Source organism: Musca domestica, unplaced genomic scaffold (assembly GCF_030504385.1).
Source record: "Musca domestica strain aabys unplaced genomic scaffold, Musca_domestica.polishedcontigs.V.1.1 27, whole genome shotgun sequence".
NCBI classification, from domain to species: domain Eukaryota; kingdom Metazoa; phylum Arthropoda; class Insecta; order Diptera; family Muscidae; genus Musca; species Musca domestica.
Genome location: NW_026712286.1, coordinates 2,011,390 through 2,028,246, shown reverse-complemented (window position 1 = coordinate 2,028,246; position 16,857 = coordinate 2,011,390). Strand labels below are relative to the sequence as shown.

General features: G+C 37.2%; 1 protein-coding gene across 7 annotated transcripts in view; it reads right to left on the bottom strand.

Moving 5' to 3' along the window:
* LOC101889804 (rho GTPase-activating protein 20) overlaps positions 1–16,857 on the bottom strand; it is a 37,824-nt gene that overhangs the window by 6,216 nt on the left and 14,751 nt on the right. For 3 of the 7 annotated variants that reach the window (XM_020035695.2, XM_020035696.2, XM_020035697.2), the window contains exons 2-5: positions 3,191–3,392; positions 2,904–3,087; positions 2,778–2,840; positions 972–2,062 (exon numbers count right to left, since the gene is read on the bottom strand). In XM_020035695.2, coding sequence (XP_019891254.1) covers positions 972–2,062; positions 2,778–2,840; positions 2,904–3,087; positions 3,191–3,392 — 1,540 coding nt within the window. The remainder of the gene's footprint in view (positions 1–971; positions 2,063–2,777; positions 2,841–2,903; positions 3,088–3,190; positions 3,393–16,857) is intronic. The other 4 variants (XM_011292947.3, XM_005180441.4, XM_059124036.1 and 1 more) reach the window with 2 other exon arrangements.

Sequence of the window (16,857 nt, the reverse complement as noted above, 5' to 3'; positions counted from 1 at the left end):
TTTCAAGTATAGATTTTGTCTTTACTTTGTTATTATTGATAATGTATTTTGTACTAATTATTATTTACATTGAATTGCAAATAATATTAGAATTGTTGATCGTTTTTATTTTGGTTTGTTTTTTTTTATAATTTGTTCGATGTTGTTTGTCAAAAAGGCATTATAAATGTTACAATAAAGTTTTGAAAAAATAAGCTGTTTTTTTTAAAACCCATTGAAATGAAAAAAAAATGCTAATAAAAATCCATTTAAAAAAATCATATTTGGAGAATGCCTAAACACTCATTGAAAATAATGAGCTGGGAATGTCATAATAATGTTCATGTGGTGATGGGGGTGCATATTATTTATGTATGTAGGTAGGTTATGTTGGCCAAGCCCAGGAGCCCAGCCAGGGAATGTTTGGTTCTTGGAGTTCAAATTAAGATTGATTGATTCAATTGATTTTAACACGTGTATGTTGTGATTGAGATATTTTATTTGCGTTCCTCTATTATCTATGCATGAGTTATTATTTGCCTGTTCTAAAAGCAAGCAAATGGAACTTTTTTCCGTTAAAAATTGGTTAGCTATAATTATTATTTAGGTATATTCTAGGTAAGAGCTTTTCTTTCAAACGTTAGCTAGATGGTAGTAAGCTAAATGGGAACTGCAGTTTAAACATGCTTTTGCCAAGTTCCACCTATAAACTGGGAAACATTTACAGACAGACAGACAACAGTAAGACATGCGCAAGTTACTATAACAAACATTGCATTTATAATGTTGTTGTTTTAGGTTTTCTTTTTTATTTTCTTTTTAACAAAAGTTCTCACTATTGGCATTTTTTGTTTTTAGTTTATTTAAAATAAAAAAGAAAATATATGTATGTACTAAATTCTAAGGGGAACTAAATCTATTCAAGGAAAAATAATAATTAAATAATGAAAGTTAATAAAAAAAAAACAAAAAAAAGGAAATGAGCTTTATACCGAAATCCTTGAAGCAAGCAAGTATTCATCCCTCACCTGTGGCAAGTAGGATAAACTTTTTGTACTTTCTGCATAACGATTGACGGCTCTCAACTCGTCCATGGTCATGCCGCCACCGGTACCGCCATTGGCAGCGGCTCCACCACCGGAGGCCGTGGACGAGGAACATGAGGAGGAGTGGCGTATGCCTCGCTTGCAGCGCGAACAAACTCGTGACTTTTGTTGCATGTTTTGTGTCAGAAGCGAGTCGGTGGTAAGGGCTTTCAGCGTGGAGGTTGATGTCGAAGATTTTCCAATAAATTCATAGTCATTCAGATAGTCGTTATGATGTTGTGTTGTATTCATGGTCGTTGCAGTTGCCGTTGTCGTCGTAGTCGCCATCGTCGTAGAATGTGTGGTGTCCATACCCTTGGAATTGTTAATGCCTGTCCGTAGTCGTCTCTGCTGCTGGACACCACGTATCTGGGCTGTATTCGAGGTGCTGGGAGATTTCTTTTTGTTCTGTTTGTAGCGTCGCTTCACCACGCAACGCATCATTTCATCGCCATCCACATCGTCCTGGCTATCGGTAAATGTGTAGTCGCCCGATACTGTGCCTCCTCCTCCAGCATCGTTTGAGGACGATCGTGATTTAAGGGTGCGTCGTGATCTACCCGCTGACGTTGAGGTGGACGATGAAGTCAAATGGAAATTGGCATTCTTGGATTGATTCTCAATGTTCTCATCATCATTGTGGGAGGAAATGTCTAAATCGTGGGCGATATTATCTTCGGCATTGTCACCGCCACCATTGGCATTGTCGCCATCGTTATCATCGTCATCACCATCGTCGTCGACGTCGTCGTTATACTCGTTCTCGTCATCTAGGTCGTCATCTTCATCGTCCGGCTGGAAATCATGTTTATTGCGGCTCGGCAATGGCGATGATGTCATCGCGAACAGACCAGGACCCTCTAAAGAAACAGAGAGTCGAGCACATGATTCCATAAATGAATGTTCGGGTGTAACACCAAGTGATACAACACTATTATCCAAAGCAGAGCTAGAACTGGTTAGCAAGGCGGGTGTGGAACGAGATTCCTCTTGAGCAACTGTGGGGTGAGGCGTAGGTATGGTGAGTGAGTGAGTATACAACGATCATCGGCAATTATTATAAGATAAGAACAACATTGAGAGAAGAAAGAGCGGCATATATTTTTTGTTTGGAATTTTAAGAAGAAATAAGAAAGACACATACATTTTAGGTAATTTAAGAAAAGTAGTAGTAGTAATTGTATATAAAAAGTTAGGGTATGCAATAACAGATCTAGGTATATATAGGTTTAAATTATATTTTAAAAGTAATATATGTATATTTTGTTTTTATATCTAACATTTCTAATCAATCTTGATGGTATGGAATGAATGGATATTCAGCCAAATGATATGATTAATGGGCGAATGGGCAATAATGAAAACATAGAAATGATTGAATTTTGTTCGTTAGTTCAGACATACAGAAACTAATGGAGATTAATTGGTGGCTCTTCAAAAGCTAACAGATTCAGTGGGTAATTATGGTTTCTATTAATCACAGACTGACTATCTCTTGCGTTGAGGTTTGTTATAGAAAGTTAGTAATTCACTGAGGTTTGGTTTACTTTTGTAAAAATATACACAGAAATATGTATATAATAAAAAGAATACAGAGGATCACATTGATACAGAAGAGTAAAACTTAAGGATAGACATCTGAGTGGTTAACCAAAATGTTAAAATCATAACAGAAAACAAAATAGAGGCTACTATTGACAATGTAATACTCACGTAAGCCCCAACGTTCACATTGGCATTGTAACCATGTTTTTTCCGCCTCCAATGAATGTTGTACTGAAAAGTTAAAAAAAAGATTGGTTTTCATAATCGCCAGGCCTATGTGGCTCAAATACTTACAAGCATATTTCTGCTGGGCCAATTTGCCTCGGGGTGGCGGTGGATATTGAAAACTGCATATCCATTCGTCTTGCACCTTTAGAATGCGACCCGTGACCCGGGCATAATATTCATAGTTCTCACGACCAAACAGATCATGTGTGGCAAATTTATCGATGATGTGTTTCATAATTTTTGTGGCTACCTGCGGGGTGTGAGTGTGTTTTTGTGTGAAAGTGAAAGATCATAAAAATCAATGAAATCATATGGGAATCGGTTTTTTTTATTTTATTTTCGGCCGTAATTACCTTAAATTTTAAAACATCTTCCATACGTGCGGTCTTGCCGTCACTGACACATGACTGAAAGAAACTCGGTGCAACAGAGACACCCAAAGCTTCACTGGTCATGCCGGTGCCAGCGTGAGCAGCATTGCTGGCTATTACACGGAATGTACCAAATAATAAAACTAATAAATGTTGTGTATATTTTGGCAGTGATGTAAATAATCTGCAAAGAAAGAGGAAGAAGCAACAAAGCAATTAATGCGAAATCTATTATCACAAATCAATCAAAAGGCATTGAAGCTTAACTTTGAACAAAACGCTGAAAAACAAAAACAGATTTCTGAGAAACCCTAAAGGGGTTGAGTAGTGGTGGTGGTGGATGGATGATTCATTCGTTTATAGTGATCTAGCCCTGCTACTGTTTCTTGTATCGGGGTATGACTAATAAGCCTGCTCATCGTCATTGCAAGTCTATCAATGTCTGCCTGTCTGCCTACTGTTAATTGGTAGATTTTATTTTTCAGCATAACTCATGAAATAAACAGAGTTTGGCCCATATAAATGCAAATAATGGCAAGAAACCAATAAAAGTAACCAGTAGCTTAAATGGCAACAAGAAAAGTACATTTCCGAAGAAACAAAAAAGAAAACACTTAAAATCAGTGTTACTGTACTGTCATGTAAGGAAGGAGGCGGCTCTGCTCTGAACTAGCAACATGTCGACAAAAGAAGACTCAGACATCAAGGGGTGTTGTTGTTGTTGGTTGTGTATCGCCGTAACACACATGTCCGATTATATTCTGTTACACAATATTTCACTACCGCCTCTGTTCGTCTGTCTGCCTGTCTCCCCACACTATTGTTCACTGTTTGCCTTTGTTTTGTTTCACATTTCGCAAGAAGAAAGAAAGAAAGAAGACGCGCTATGGCTACACAAAAAGAAAGTGAAAATTGTTGATTTTTTTTTATTAACCTGAAAACAAATCAAATTAATTTATGGGCTCTTTTGTTAATAAAAACAAACAAACAAAAGTCTTTGTTTGGGGGATGGGGGGAGTGAGTGAGTCTCTGACTTCAACTTTAATTTATGCAAAAGAGTGGCGGCCAAAAAGTGTGGTCGACTTTTAGGCGCATTGTGATTAGTTCTCCAAACCGGGAGGATAATGACCTCAAAACAAAACGAAAATCGAAACGAATTGATAAACAATTGTGATTTACATTTATCATTTAACAGAAAGTTTTCAGTGTCATTTGGTTTCGTCCACATTAGCAGGGTTGAAGAGGTAGTACGTCGTCAATTCATTAATATTTCAACGCAAATGTGTAAACCATTTAGGCACATGGCAGCAGAAGAGGAGCAGACATCTTGACCAAACATTTGGAACGCATAACAACAAATGATTCATTTTTAACCATTAGCCCGTGAAGCGTTTATTGTTTTATGGTGGTGGCTTAAAAACAATGAATATCGTTTTCTGTGGCGTACTCTCCCTCTCTCCCTTTGCCGCTTGTGCGCTTACAAATAATACAGTTAGAGATACAACAACAAAGTGAAGAAGCTCCACTTTTCCCCCTTTCTAAAATTACGAGGTTGATTTCTACAAGAAAGTAACATGTTACAAATGAATGAATTTTAGGTGAAATGATAAATATTTAGGTGGGTTCTGAGGCGTGAGTGGCCGTGGTGGACCAAAGAATGATATGTTGCCCATTTAAACATAAGAAGTCTTGGTTATGGTGATCGTGGCCATCTGCTCATATTTGTTTAAACTGCGGAAAAACTTTGTCACTAACTTGAATCGGCTAGTCGTCACTTGGTTAGGCTCTCTACAATAAAAAATACAGGGTGAGATGAAAAAACTGCAACCAACTTCAGACTGCTGTCATTTCTAAGCCACTCGTGCGACAGATGTTAAAATTCTTCCAGTGACAGCTCATTATATTTTTTACAAGCGTAGAAAAGCATTTTGGTTAGAATTTTCCAGAACAAAAGTTATTCGTGATGGAATTCAAGCGTGATAGTGTGATTTCTTTATATTCATTCCATCCAGCAAATATTGAAAAATGAGCTCGGGGTAAAGCCATTGAAATTCCAAAAAGTGCAAGAACTTACACCGCCTCAGAAAGAAAATAGACTCAAAAGAGCTAAAGAGTTGCTTCGCTTGACCGAAAGTGGTGAACTGCCGAATTTGGTTTTCTCCGATGAGAAAACATTCGTTGTCCAACATTTTGTAAACAAACAAAATGATGGTGTTTAATTGCCAAAGAGGTCAGTTGAAAATGTGCATCTCCGGTTGGCCACCAAAACTCAACCGCCGGCCATGGTGATGGTGTGGGCCGCCATAACAGCCGATGGTCGCTCTCTGCTCGTATTAATCGACCGTGACATCAGAATATTATCGCGAAAATATACTGGAGGGTGTATTAAAGCCTTGGGCACGCAGACATTTTGGCCGCGGACCTTGGACATTCCAAGAGGACTCAGCAATATCGCACTCAGCACGCGCCACCCAAGAATGGTTACAAAATGAGGTCCTCGCTTCATTTCCACCGCACGATGGCCACCAAAATCTCCGGATGCCAATCCGTTGGACTATTGTGTCTGGAGTATTTTGGAAAGCAAGGTTGGCACTAAAAAAACCAAAGTGTCGACCACCTCAAACAAGTGCTTCACCGGGAATGGGCCAAAATACCGCAGAGCAACATTCGGGTAGCTTGTGACGGTTTCAAGGGCCGTTTGAAGGCCATAATTCGTGCCAATGGTGACCAGTTCGAACAAATCTAAACTTATTCTAAAATTTGATGTTATTTCCGACATGTTTTGCTTTCATTCAATAAAATTTAAAAAAAAAAAAATTAAAAATTATGGCGTTTGACTTTGTTGCAGTTTTTTTTTATCTCACTCTGTGCAAGTTGCAATAGATATACTATATACATATTTAGATCAAGTATAAAAATTGCCCTTCTTCCACACAAAGTCATCAATACATCGCTTATAACCAGTAATGCATTTTAAACGATCTGAAAGCATAAGTTAACTTTTGCATGTAGAATGCAGAGCTCAGAAATATTCAAGCGAGTTTTACTCTCTCCTGTGAGAGAGGAAATTAATTCGAACATATTTCAATTTGTCTATGACACTCGAAAAAGCGGGTGAGTGTACTTTGCCCATCTTCGAGTGCGAGGGAAATTCGCTCAAAATCGAGCCGATTCTTCTCTTAACGAATACTCTATTAGTTTTTGTCATAGTATTGATTCACTTGTAAGTTTGTGTACTTTTTGCCTTGTGTCTTCCCCATGCCTAACAATTCCTTGCATAGTTTCTTTTGTAGTTTTTTTTTTTTGTTACACATGTTCTTCCCACTTGGACTCTGGAACCAGGAATTTCATTTTCAATTTAGATATTAATCTAGTTGTGGGTTCATTTTTAGCACAAAATGCCACAAAAACCAACAACAGCAACAGCAAAGATAATAAAGATGACGATAGCGTTGATGATGGAGATGATGATGATTTTGATGAGTAGTTAACCCAACATTTATATTCATTGTTGATTTGTCTTGACAGACAGACGGACAGACAGCTCACCACCACCCGACTAATATATCCATCCATCTATCCATGCAGCCATCCACCCAAACAAACGACAGTTAAGTCATTCGCACAACAAAGATAAAACATTTTACTAAGCGAGAGATCTCATCGAGACCGAAGTGAGAAAGACAGATGGATGAACAACAAAAGACACAAAGTAGTGCAGCCAACAGCTATGCCAGTTATGAAGATAAATGACAATTGACAGAAATGAAACGAAACGTTTTTTGTGGGCGCGTTTTTCTCCTCTACACTGCCATTGTATTTCATGGAGCGAGCTGTGACTAGTGGGTGCTGGTTGATCATCACCATCAGCAATTGTTGCACTTCTGCAACATCATCGTAAAACTTTATGTATGGCTGGCAAGGGACATGAAAACCTATTAAAGCGAAATATTTTATAAATATTTGTTTGTTTGTTTGTTTATTTAGTGCATTTTATTTATACTTTTAGCTTTGCAAACTCAACGCCTTGAAGCGAGTCACATTTCCAGCCATAAAATTCTGACAAAAGTGGCGTGTAAATGATCTCCAGCTCTCTTTTATTATTTCATTAACTCTTTCGGCCACCCACCAACTTGCATAGGATTTTGCTTAACATAGCAATTAAATACTCAACCACTCACACACACACTCGTCAATATTAAGTTGCATTTCCAATATTTATTTATTTATTTTCACATATAGAGTGAGTAAACACACACACTCACTCGGATTTTCCTTGGGGACCCTTAGTTGGATGGCCGATAAACAAAAGTTGATAATTATAAATAAAAAAACATGTGCAGTGGTATCAGAAGCAAATAAAAAAAAGTATTTAAAAATGATTCTTAAACCTACGAAATATTTCGGATCCAAAGGCGCCATTTTTAGGGCCTGTTTCACTCCCTACTCGAATTCTGAGATGAAGTACTTCTGCCGCTACAAAAAGGGGAGCGAGCCATTTTGATTTTTTTATGCCACTCGAAAAAGAGCGAATATGTTTTACTACTTTTCGAGCGGGAGTAAAATCCGCTCTCTCAGGGATTACTCTTTATGTTTTTTGTCATACCGTTGTTTTATTGCAAATTTTTTCTCAAATCACAAAACAATTACGTTGAAAAGCATTGTCGCCAATCTCTAAGGTACATGCATTTTCGCCTCGTCTCGTGGGCATAACTTTGCCTTTTCTTAACATGAACACTTATTTTCCAATAAGAATACCTCTTGGTTATTAGAGAGGGAGTGGAAATAGATGATAAGTTGGGATAAAACAAAAAGCCCGTTTGTCTTCAAAGAACGTTTATGAATTGGTTCTTTGGTCTTCTATGAAGAGAATCTGCGAGTAAATTATCTGGTTCTTCCAAAAAGATTACCTCGGGAGTGAAATTTGCTCATGAGCAAGTCCGCTCTCGGTGTGAACCCCTCTGCTTCAAACGAGTTTCACTCATAACTCAAATTTGACGGAGTTTTTTTTTGGAGATCTGAAATAAAATATATATTTTTTCTAACTGGCTCTCATCTACCTTTCAACTTTCAATTTTGCTCGTTTTTTTTCGCTCCCGTTGTGATCCCCCTCTACTTCGAACAAGTTTTAACCCTTTACTCAAATTTGACAGAGTTTTTCGGAGGTCTGAAAAAAGTTATATATTTTCTTCTATCTAACTCGCTCTACATCTCCCTCCAAACTCTCCATCGGTGTTCAACTCTCCACAGGTGAGAAAGAGTTAAGAGAGAATAATGTCCCTTATTAAAAACGGTTTACATAGGGAAAGAGAAAAAAAAACGTTGGTTTCTTATCATGATAATGTTCCTTTTTGGAAATTTTTCGAATTTATTGGGAATCATGAAAAAGAAGAAGATAGGTTCTTTGAATCAGCCTCATTGGTTTTCAATGAAGCGCGCCTCCTAGTCTTCTGCGATGAAAACCTTCTGATCTTCCACAAAGAATATCTTCTAGGTCACTGACTACGTTTTTGCTTGTGATAACGATGGTGGATATCTTTTCTTGTGTCTAGCACTCTCGCTCTCTCTCCTTCTCTTTACTCTTGCATGGGAAAGTGTATCTTCTTGTTTTTTTTTCAATTTTTAATCTGCCATTTGTTTCCACTTTACGCTTGAATTCATTGAAAAGTAATAACACAATAGCATAAGTTGATGTTTGTTGTTGTTGTTGCTTTTTTCCAGAGCAGTTGAAATTAATTATATTGCAATAAAATGTTTATTAATTGCATTATTTATTGCTCAATGTGGCTGGTGGCTAACTGGCTGCCACACTCTTGCCGCTGGATGCGGAGAGATGGATTTTCGTTTAAATCCACGATTCGATACGATTGGCTGCTTGGCGTTGCTGTTGTTGGAATTATCAGTGTTTTTTTTTCATTATGTTGGTGGCAATGTTGTAGTTGTTGTTTTTATTATTAGCGGTTGTTGAAATGTATTTTTATATATTATTTATTGCTTCAATGTTTATCTAACGTGGTGGCGTGTGTGTGTAGTGTGTCTGAATGTATGCTCTGTGTAAAATATTTATTTATTGTTCGTTCTCTATGTTTAAATATATAATTGTGTGCATATTTTCACACATTTTTTATGTTTGCATAAAATCCAATTGATTTTTTAATGGTCAAACCTGGGCTCTTCTTAATCATCCTCAATAGAGAGAGAGTGAGATGGCGAGAAATTCAGAGAAATTGAAAGAGCATGGTTGCCATATAGAGAGCGAGAATAATGTTAGCAAAATAAATAAACAAATCGTAAACAAATTCCTTTTCTTTTTAAAAAAAATTAACAAAGTTTAAGACTTTTCCTTAGAAAAGTTCTCATTTTTTAGAAACAAAATAAAAATCAACAACGACATTGGTATTTATCAAGCGAAAATGAAAAATCACACCTTTTGTTGTATTTCAAGAAGCTAACACCAATGTGTGGAAGTAGACGGGCAATGATAGTGACGTCGTTGGTCGTTGCCGCCTTGCCACACACACCCAACCTCACCCCCACCCCCACATTGGAAGTGTTAATCATTAACTCCTTGCCGGTCTGGTCGTAATGAATGGGCTTTTTGGTGTCAATGCCATTGGAAGTGTTCTAAAAAATAACTTTCGTTTTTTTCATGTTACTCGTATTGTGCTATTATTGTGATAAATGTAAACAATTCGTCATATATAGATCATTTTAGTGACCTGCTACAATTATGAAATCTCGGCACAATTAATACTCCATTCTCTCCGATTTTTAATTGAAGACTCTCTCTCGCTCATTTCCCCCCTCTAGAAAATTAGTTTTTAATTAATGACATTCAACTTCCTGGAAAAATGATTAGCATATTTGTGGGCTAGTTCAATTTCTTTTGGACACGGAACTGGCCCATTAATTCCAAACAACTGAAGAAAGAGACAAAATAAAATTGTCATTTTCATGGAAAAGATAAATGTCAATGCCCTACAAAACAAGAAACCGCCCCAAATGGGCCACCCCCCCTTCGCCACCTTTTCGTGGGCCACAGTAGCTACAAAAATACTAGATGATGTGCAACATACATAAAACTTACAACTAACAATAACAACAACAAGACCATTATTTTAAAATGAATAAATTCCAAAAGTGATGTCATTTGGAACCAGCCATGCAAAGGAAGAGAAAAAAACAACGGACTTGACTGGCTATCTGATTGGGCGAATGACTGACTGGCTGGCTCGCTAAGTGAGTGAAGAGTTTTGACCATAACCCTTAGGTCATCATCATTATTGTTGTTAGCGTAGTTGTTGTTGTTGTTGTTGTTGTTATCAGCAGTTGTAACATTGCCATGCACGCATATGTTTACACCACACAACGTTGCGTTGCGTTAATTTACCCAATGATGAAAAGACCAGCAATTCCTCAGAAATAATTACAATCGCATATGGCATATGTTTGAATGTAGGTATTGCAGAGCATAATTGCATTAACAATGAATGATATTGTTGCTGTTGTTGGAAAGTGAATAACACAACATTGTGTCTGGCTCGGATTGGCTGGTTGATCACGCTTTAATCTAAGCATGCATTGCTAATAATGATTATGAAAAGTGCCCGTCTGGGGGGATGGAGAGTAATGACTATTTGTCGGCTTTATGCAAATGTAAGCAGCAGACATGCATAATTCCATGTGCGCATTCCAACGAAGATGGTAGTCAAAGATACTCAGAACAGCAAAGTTCATTGTTTGCGACAATTTGTTATGCAAAAATGCAAGAAGGGGTTTCTTGGTACTTTTATAGAACTGCACATGACCCCAAGAGCTGAGGTTGCACCTAAAAAAATTATGTTCAATTTTAAATCCATAACAAAGGGAGGGGGGGGTAGACTTCTTAATTCTTCAAATTTATTTGAAAAATTGACCAGAAACTTTAACAAATATATACTTGAAATATACTTGAGGCGGGAGTGCTCAAAGAGTATGACTTTATTTACTTGTCAGCTGAAAATGTGCAACTTCGGTTGGTCGCCAGAACTCAAGCGCCGGCCATGGTGATGATGTGAGGGTATGGGCTGCCATAACAGCCGATGGTAATTCTCCGCCCGTATCAATCGACCGTGGCATCAGAATAAATGCCGAATATTATCCCGAAAATATTCTGGAGGGCGCATTGAAACCTTGGGCAAACATTTTGCCCGCAGACCTTGGACATTCCAACAGGACTCAGCTCCATCGCACTCAGCACAAAATGAGGTTCTTCAATGCCCACTAAAATCTCCAGATACCAATCCGTTGAACTATTGTGTCTGGAGTATTGTGGAAAGCAAGGTTAGCACTAAAAAATACCAAAGTCTCGATCACCTCAAGCAAGCGCTTCGCCTAGAATGGGCCAAAATACCGCAGAGCAACATTCGGGCAACGTGTGACGGCTTCATTGTCCGTTTGAAGGCCATAATTCGTGCCAAAGGTAACAAATTCGAACAAATCTAAACTTATTCACAGATGTGATGCTATCTCCGAAATTTCTTGCTTTCATTCAATAAAATTAAAAAAATGTAAAAATTATGGCGTTTGACTTTGTTGGTGTTTTTTTTATCTCACCCTGTATGTTTTTGGGGTCTACGAAGAATATTTGCGAAATATGGCCTTTTAAAGAAACTCCGTGCCATTTCATCTGGCAACTCTGGCCCTTCTCAGTCACTTTTCGATAATTATAAAAAACAACAACAAAATAAGGGCATAAATTAATGTAGACCAACGACGACAAAATGACTGACACAAAAATGTGTCGCAAATGAGGGCTGGACACCGCCGAACATTCAGTTCAATATGAACGGGTGTGTGTGTGAGAGTGGTTATGAGAAGATTGCTGGGCATGACAGCCGACAAAATACCCAAGAGGTTGGGTGGTGGTGGTGCGGCTGCGGCGGCTGGTGCTGCTGTTGCAACATTACAAAAGTGTGATAACTTTCCAAGATAGTGTGTTAATATCTACATGGGCCTATATACATACATACATACAGACATATGTAATATGCATTCATATATGTAGATATGTATGTAAATATTAATATGTATGTATTTCAGTCACAACAACAAAAACCACAACGGATAATAATATGTATGTATACCCATACATACGGGTGGTGTTATGTAGCAGCCAGCAGACATGATAATAAACAAAAACAACAAAAATGCTTATAAATTATAAAAAAAAACATTATAAAATATGATTGATGGCTGTAAACAAAAACCAAATATATTTTATAACTACATATGCACAGAGGCCATGCAAGAGTTATGATGGCATGGAGAGACAGAGAGAGAGAGAGAGTGAGTACTGCAAAGCAACTCACTGAGAGCGCAACCTTTTCGGTTGACAGATATCATCATCAACATAATTTAGACTGCATGTGTCGGTTTTAATCAAATTTGTTTTCCAACTGCCGGACGAGAAAAACATCAACAACAACCACATTTTCCATGATAGCTCGGAATCCACGTTATCTTATCATCACCAAATGGGGTAATATTTGTTCTGTGTCCTCACCTAGAATTCAAATATCACGACAGAGACCACAATCTGTTTTTGTGTAAGGTTCTTACAAACTTTGTAAAATACGTGTCAAATTAGGGTAGTCTGGTAGTAAATCCCTTATCTTAAGTCGCATTTTTTTCCGAATCAAATAGATATTGCTTCCATATTTTTTGAGAACTTCTTTGGTATGATTCACAAACGAAAAAAAAACGATCGAAAAATTATATTAACGTTTGTCATCATCCATAATTCGTAGATTTCAGATACGCAGATGTTGGTTGAATCAACAATTTGGTTTGTTTATTTTGTATTTTTTTTTTTTTTTTTTTCAGGTTTTATGACCCAGAGATAAAATTGTTTTGAAACAAAAGAATGTCGTGGCCACTTTTGACACTTGTATGGTTTTCTGTCAGCATTTTTTTTTATTTTGTATGGAGGGCAAATAGTTCATAATTCCATATCTGCAAAAATGGTAATAAAACTTGATGAATGTATCGTTTTTGTTTGAAGTGAAGTTCAAGAAACTTTACTTTTTTTTTTTCTTTGAGACTATCATAAAATATTTGCTGGTATTTATAACGCAAGTAAATACTGGCTCTCAGAATCTTTCCGGTGGCAAAACCTGAAAAAATACCGAAAATCAGGCGGTACCATTTTATGGGGGATATTCGAAAAAGAGGGCCCCATTGGATAATCTTGGCGAGGAGTCAAACTACCCAATGAGTACCCAAAACGTCAAATGGCAGCTAATTTGGTTGGAAATTGCTACCAAAACCTTTGAAATGCCAAAAATTAATACAGGAGCCAAGGAGGGAATATTATGTTTGTCATTCCGTTTGTAACACCTCGAAATATGCATTTTATTCTTGATCAGCATAAAATTCTATGTCGATTTAGCGGTGTCCATCCGTCTGGGGAAATCACTCTAGCTTCGAAAGGAAAGGAGGAAAGTTGATAAAATTTTGCTAAAATGTATATTATGTCAGCAGGACTTTTGGTATTGAAAATGGTGCATGTAGGTCCACGTTTTGGTGAAGCCCCCATATAACGGTACCTCCCGATATTCGGTATTTTGATGATTTTAGCCACATTTTTCACCGGAATTGTTTCAAATTTGGTCTTTGAAGTTCGTAATGGATACTACAGCCTTAGACAGAAAATTGTCTGTGCATGTCCCCATCTTCGTATAGCCTCCATATAACGTTATCTCCCTATTTTCGGTATTTTGGTGATGTAAGCGTCATTATTCACCGGAATTGTTTCAAATTTGGTATTTGAAGTTCGTAATGGATACTACAGTCCAAGACAGAAAATTGTCTGTGCAGGTCAACGTCTTCGTATAGCCCCCATATAACGGAAATCTCCCGATATTTGGTATTTTGATGATTTTAGCGACACTATTCACCAGAATTGTTTCAAATTTTTTATTTGAAGTTCGTAATGGATATTGCAGCCTATGACAAAAAATTATCTGTGCATGTAGGTCCACATTTTGGTATAGCCCCCATATAATGGTACCTCCCTATATTCGGTATTTTGATGGTTTTAACTACATTGTTCATCGATTTTTTTCCAATTTCGCATTTGAATATTGTAGTGGCTTATGGCAAATGTTTCCTTTGCAGGTCCACATATTTTTAAGATTTTAATAGAATTCTTACCGAATTTAATTTTTTTTTTTGAAAATTGCCAAATTCGTTCCAAATGTTGGAGGGTTTTCAAAGTTCGGACCGGTTTTTACTTCTTTGATTTAAGATTTCATTCTATTACTCGTTTTACCAATTAAAATGTATGTTGCCCAAAGCTTCATCTATTGATGAATATAAACAAGGGTAATATTTCGCCTATTTTTTTGGCGCCAAGGTGGATACGGAATATTTAAAAAAAAAACCTTCTTTCCAATAAATACAACATTTGCCATTTAAATAGAAATATCTTGCTTGTGCTATAATCTCGGCCATGAGTGTCATTTGAAAGCCCCCACAAAAAATCAACAGGTTTCCCTGGTTTCATAAAACAAATTTTGACAGCATCCTTGTGTGTATCACTTGGCATGTTTATCTACAACGCCTGCCTGCCTGCCTTGCCTTGCCTTGCTTTCCATTCATCCATTGAAGCTTAACATAAATTTTAGTGGCCTTACATGTAAAACGGAATGAATGAATGGATGGATGTGTCGGAGGTGAAGGCGGGCGATGGGCAGTGGGTGCTGATCAACGAATAACATATTTTAGGCTAATCTCTAAGCAAACGAAAACAACAGCAACGAAAACAAGAAAAGCATCACTACCTTTGCCGTCACTAGTTTTGAGGTCCACAGCACAGCCAGCATTCAAGAGAAAAAACAGCCATAAAAGCAGCAGCCAAAAAATAAAAAAAGAAATATGAAGCGAAAAAAGAAGAAGCGATGACGTCGTTGCGCGCATCGCGCATGTAAATCTAAACAAATTAAGACAGCAGACACAGGCAGCTAGCCATCCAGCCAGCCAAGCCACTAAAACGGATGAACCACGTATTGCCAGCCAGCGAAAATAAACAATTTTGGCCCCAAATAGATACACGAAACAACGGCAGCATCACCTAGAGAGAGAGAGACTGGGGGCTAAATTGTAGCGTTTTATTTTGAAAATCGAAGAAAAAAAAACACAACCCGAACCGTTCTATTCGATTTTCAAATTAATTGATATGCAAATGAAATGAAAAAGATATCTTTTGGTTTTTGTTTCGACGTGCGTATTTAACGCAGCCGAGACAGCGGCGGCAGCAGCAGCGACCACAGGCCAGCATCATCGGTATTTTCTCAATGGTCATTAGTGACGTAGTTTTCACATTTTCCTTGTTTTATTTTTACGTTTTTGTTTAAACAAACATTTTGTTTATTTTTCTTTACACATTTTATATTAGATTGTTTATAAATTACAAACACACACACACAAACCTGGGACCTGGGCAACTAGTGACGGATTAAAATGGTCTCGAGAAAATCAAAAAAAAAAAAATTGAAAAAAGAAAACGGAATAAAAGTGACCGCAAGGGTAAGAAACAATGAAGGTACCTTGATTGCTATCTTCCTAAAGGTTTGATCTATTTTTTTATATTGACATAATTTCCATGGCGGATTCACTTCCATACGACTTATTTATTACACCATGGTAAAAAGAGTAAAATGTTTTACAGAGGTTTGAGTCCATCTTCCATATTTAATTTGATTCCAATTGGGGACATTTTCTACTCCACCAAGATATATCAAAATCTTCTGCTAACCTTTTACAAATCAAAAATTCTTTTTTTTTTGACAACAATGAAGTGAAACATTTTCATTGACAGTAAAGCAAATAACAACAACATCCAACCGAACTTGTTTTACAAAGCAGCAGCATATGTTGTTTACAAACGGGGCAATGAAACGCAACAAAATATTGTGCGGACATTTAATGAATTCATACGGAAGTTTTCCAAAAGTTTCGTAATATTGCCCCTGTAGTAATGAGAGAATTATAATAAACGAGTTCAAAAATCCAATTTGACAACAAATCGAATTCCTCAGGAGGCAATAACAGTAATAACAAAAAAAAAAAGTAAAAAAGCAGTAAGTTCGGCCGGGTCGGACTTTAAATACCCTCCACCATTTAGAAATTAGAAAAAACTCCTTGAAAACTACTGCTAAAAATCATTAAAATACTGAATATGAAGAGTTACCATTATATTGGGGTCTATACGAAGACGTGGACCTGCAAAGACAATTTTCCGTCACAGGCTCTAGTACCCATTACGAACTTCAGATATGAAATGTGAAACAATTTCGGTGAATAATGTTGCTTAAATTATCAAAATACCGAATATAGGGAGGTACTGTAATATGGGGGCTATACAAAGACGTTGGCCTGCATACGCAGTTTTCTGTCACAGGCTGTAGTACCCATTACGAAGTACAAATACGAAATTTGAAACAATTCCGGTGAATAATGTCGCTAAAAAGATCGAAATACCGGATATAGGGAGGTACCGTTATATGGGAGCTAAACAAACACACGGACAATTATCCGTCACACGCTGTAATACCCGTTACGAACTGCAAATACGAAATTTGAAACGATTCCGGTGAATAATGTCGCTA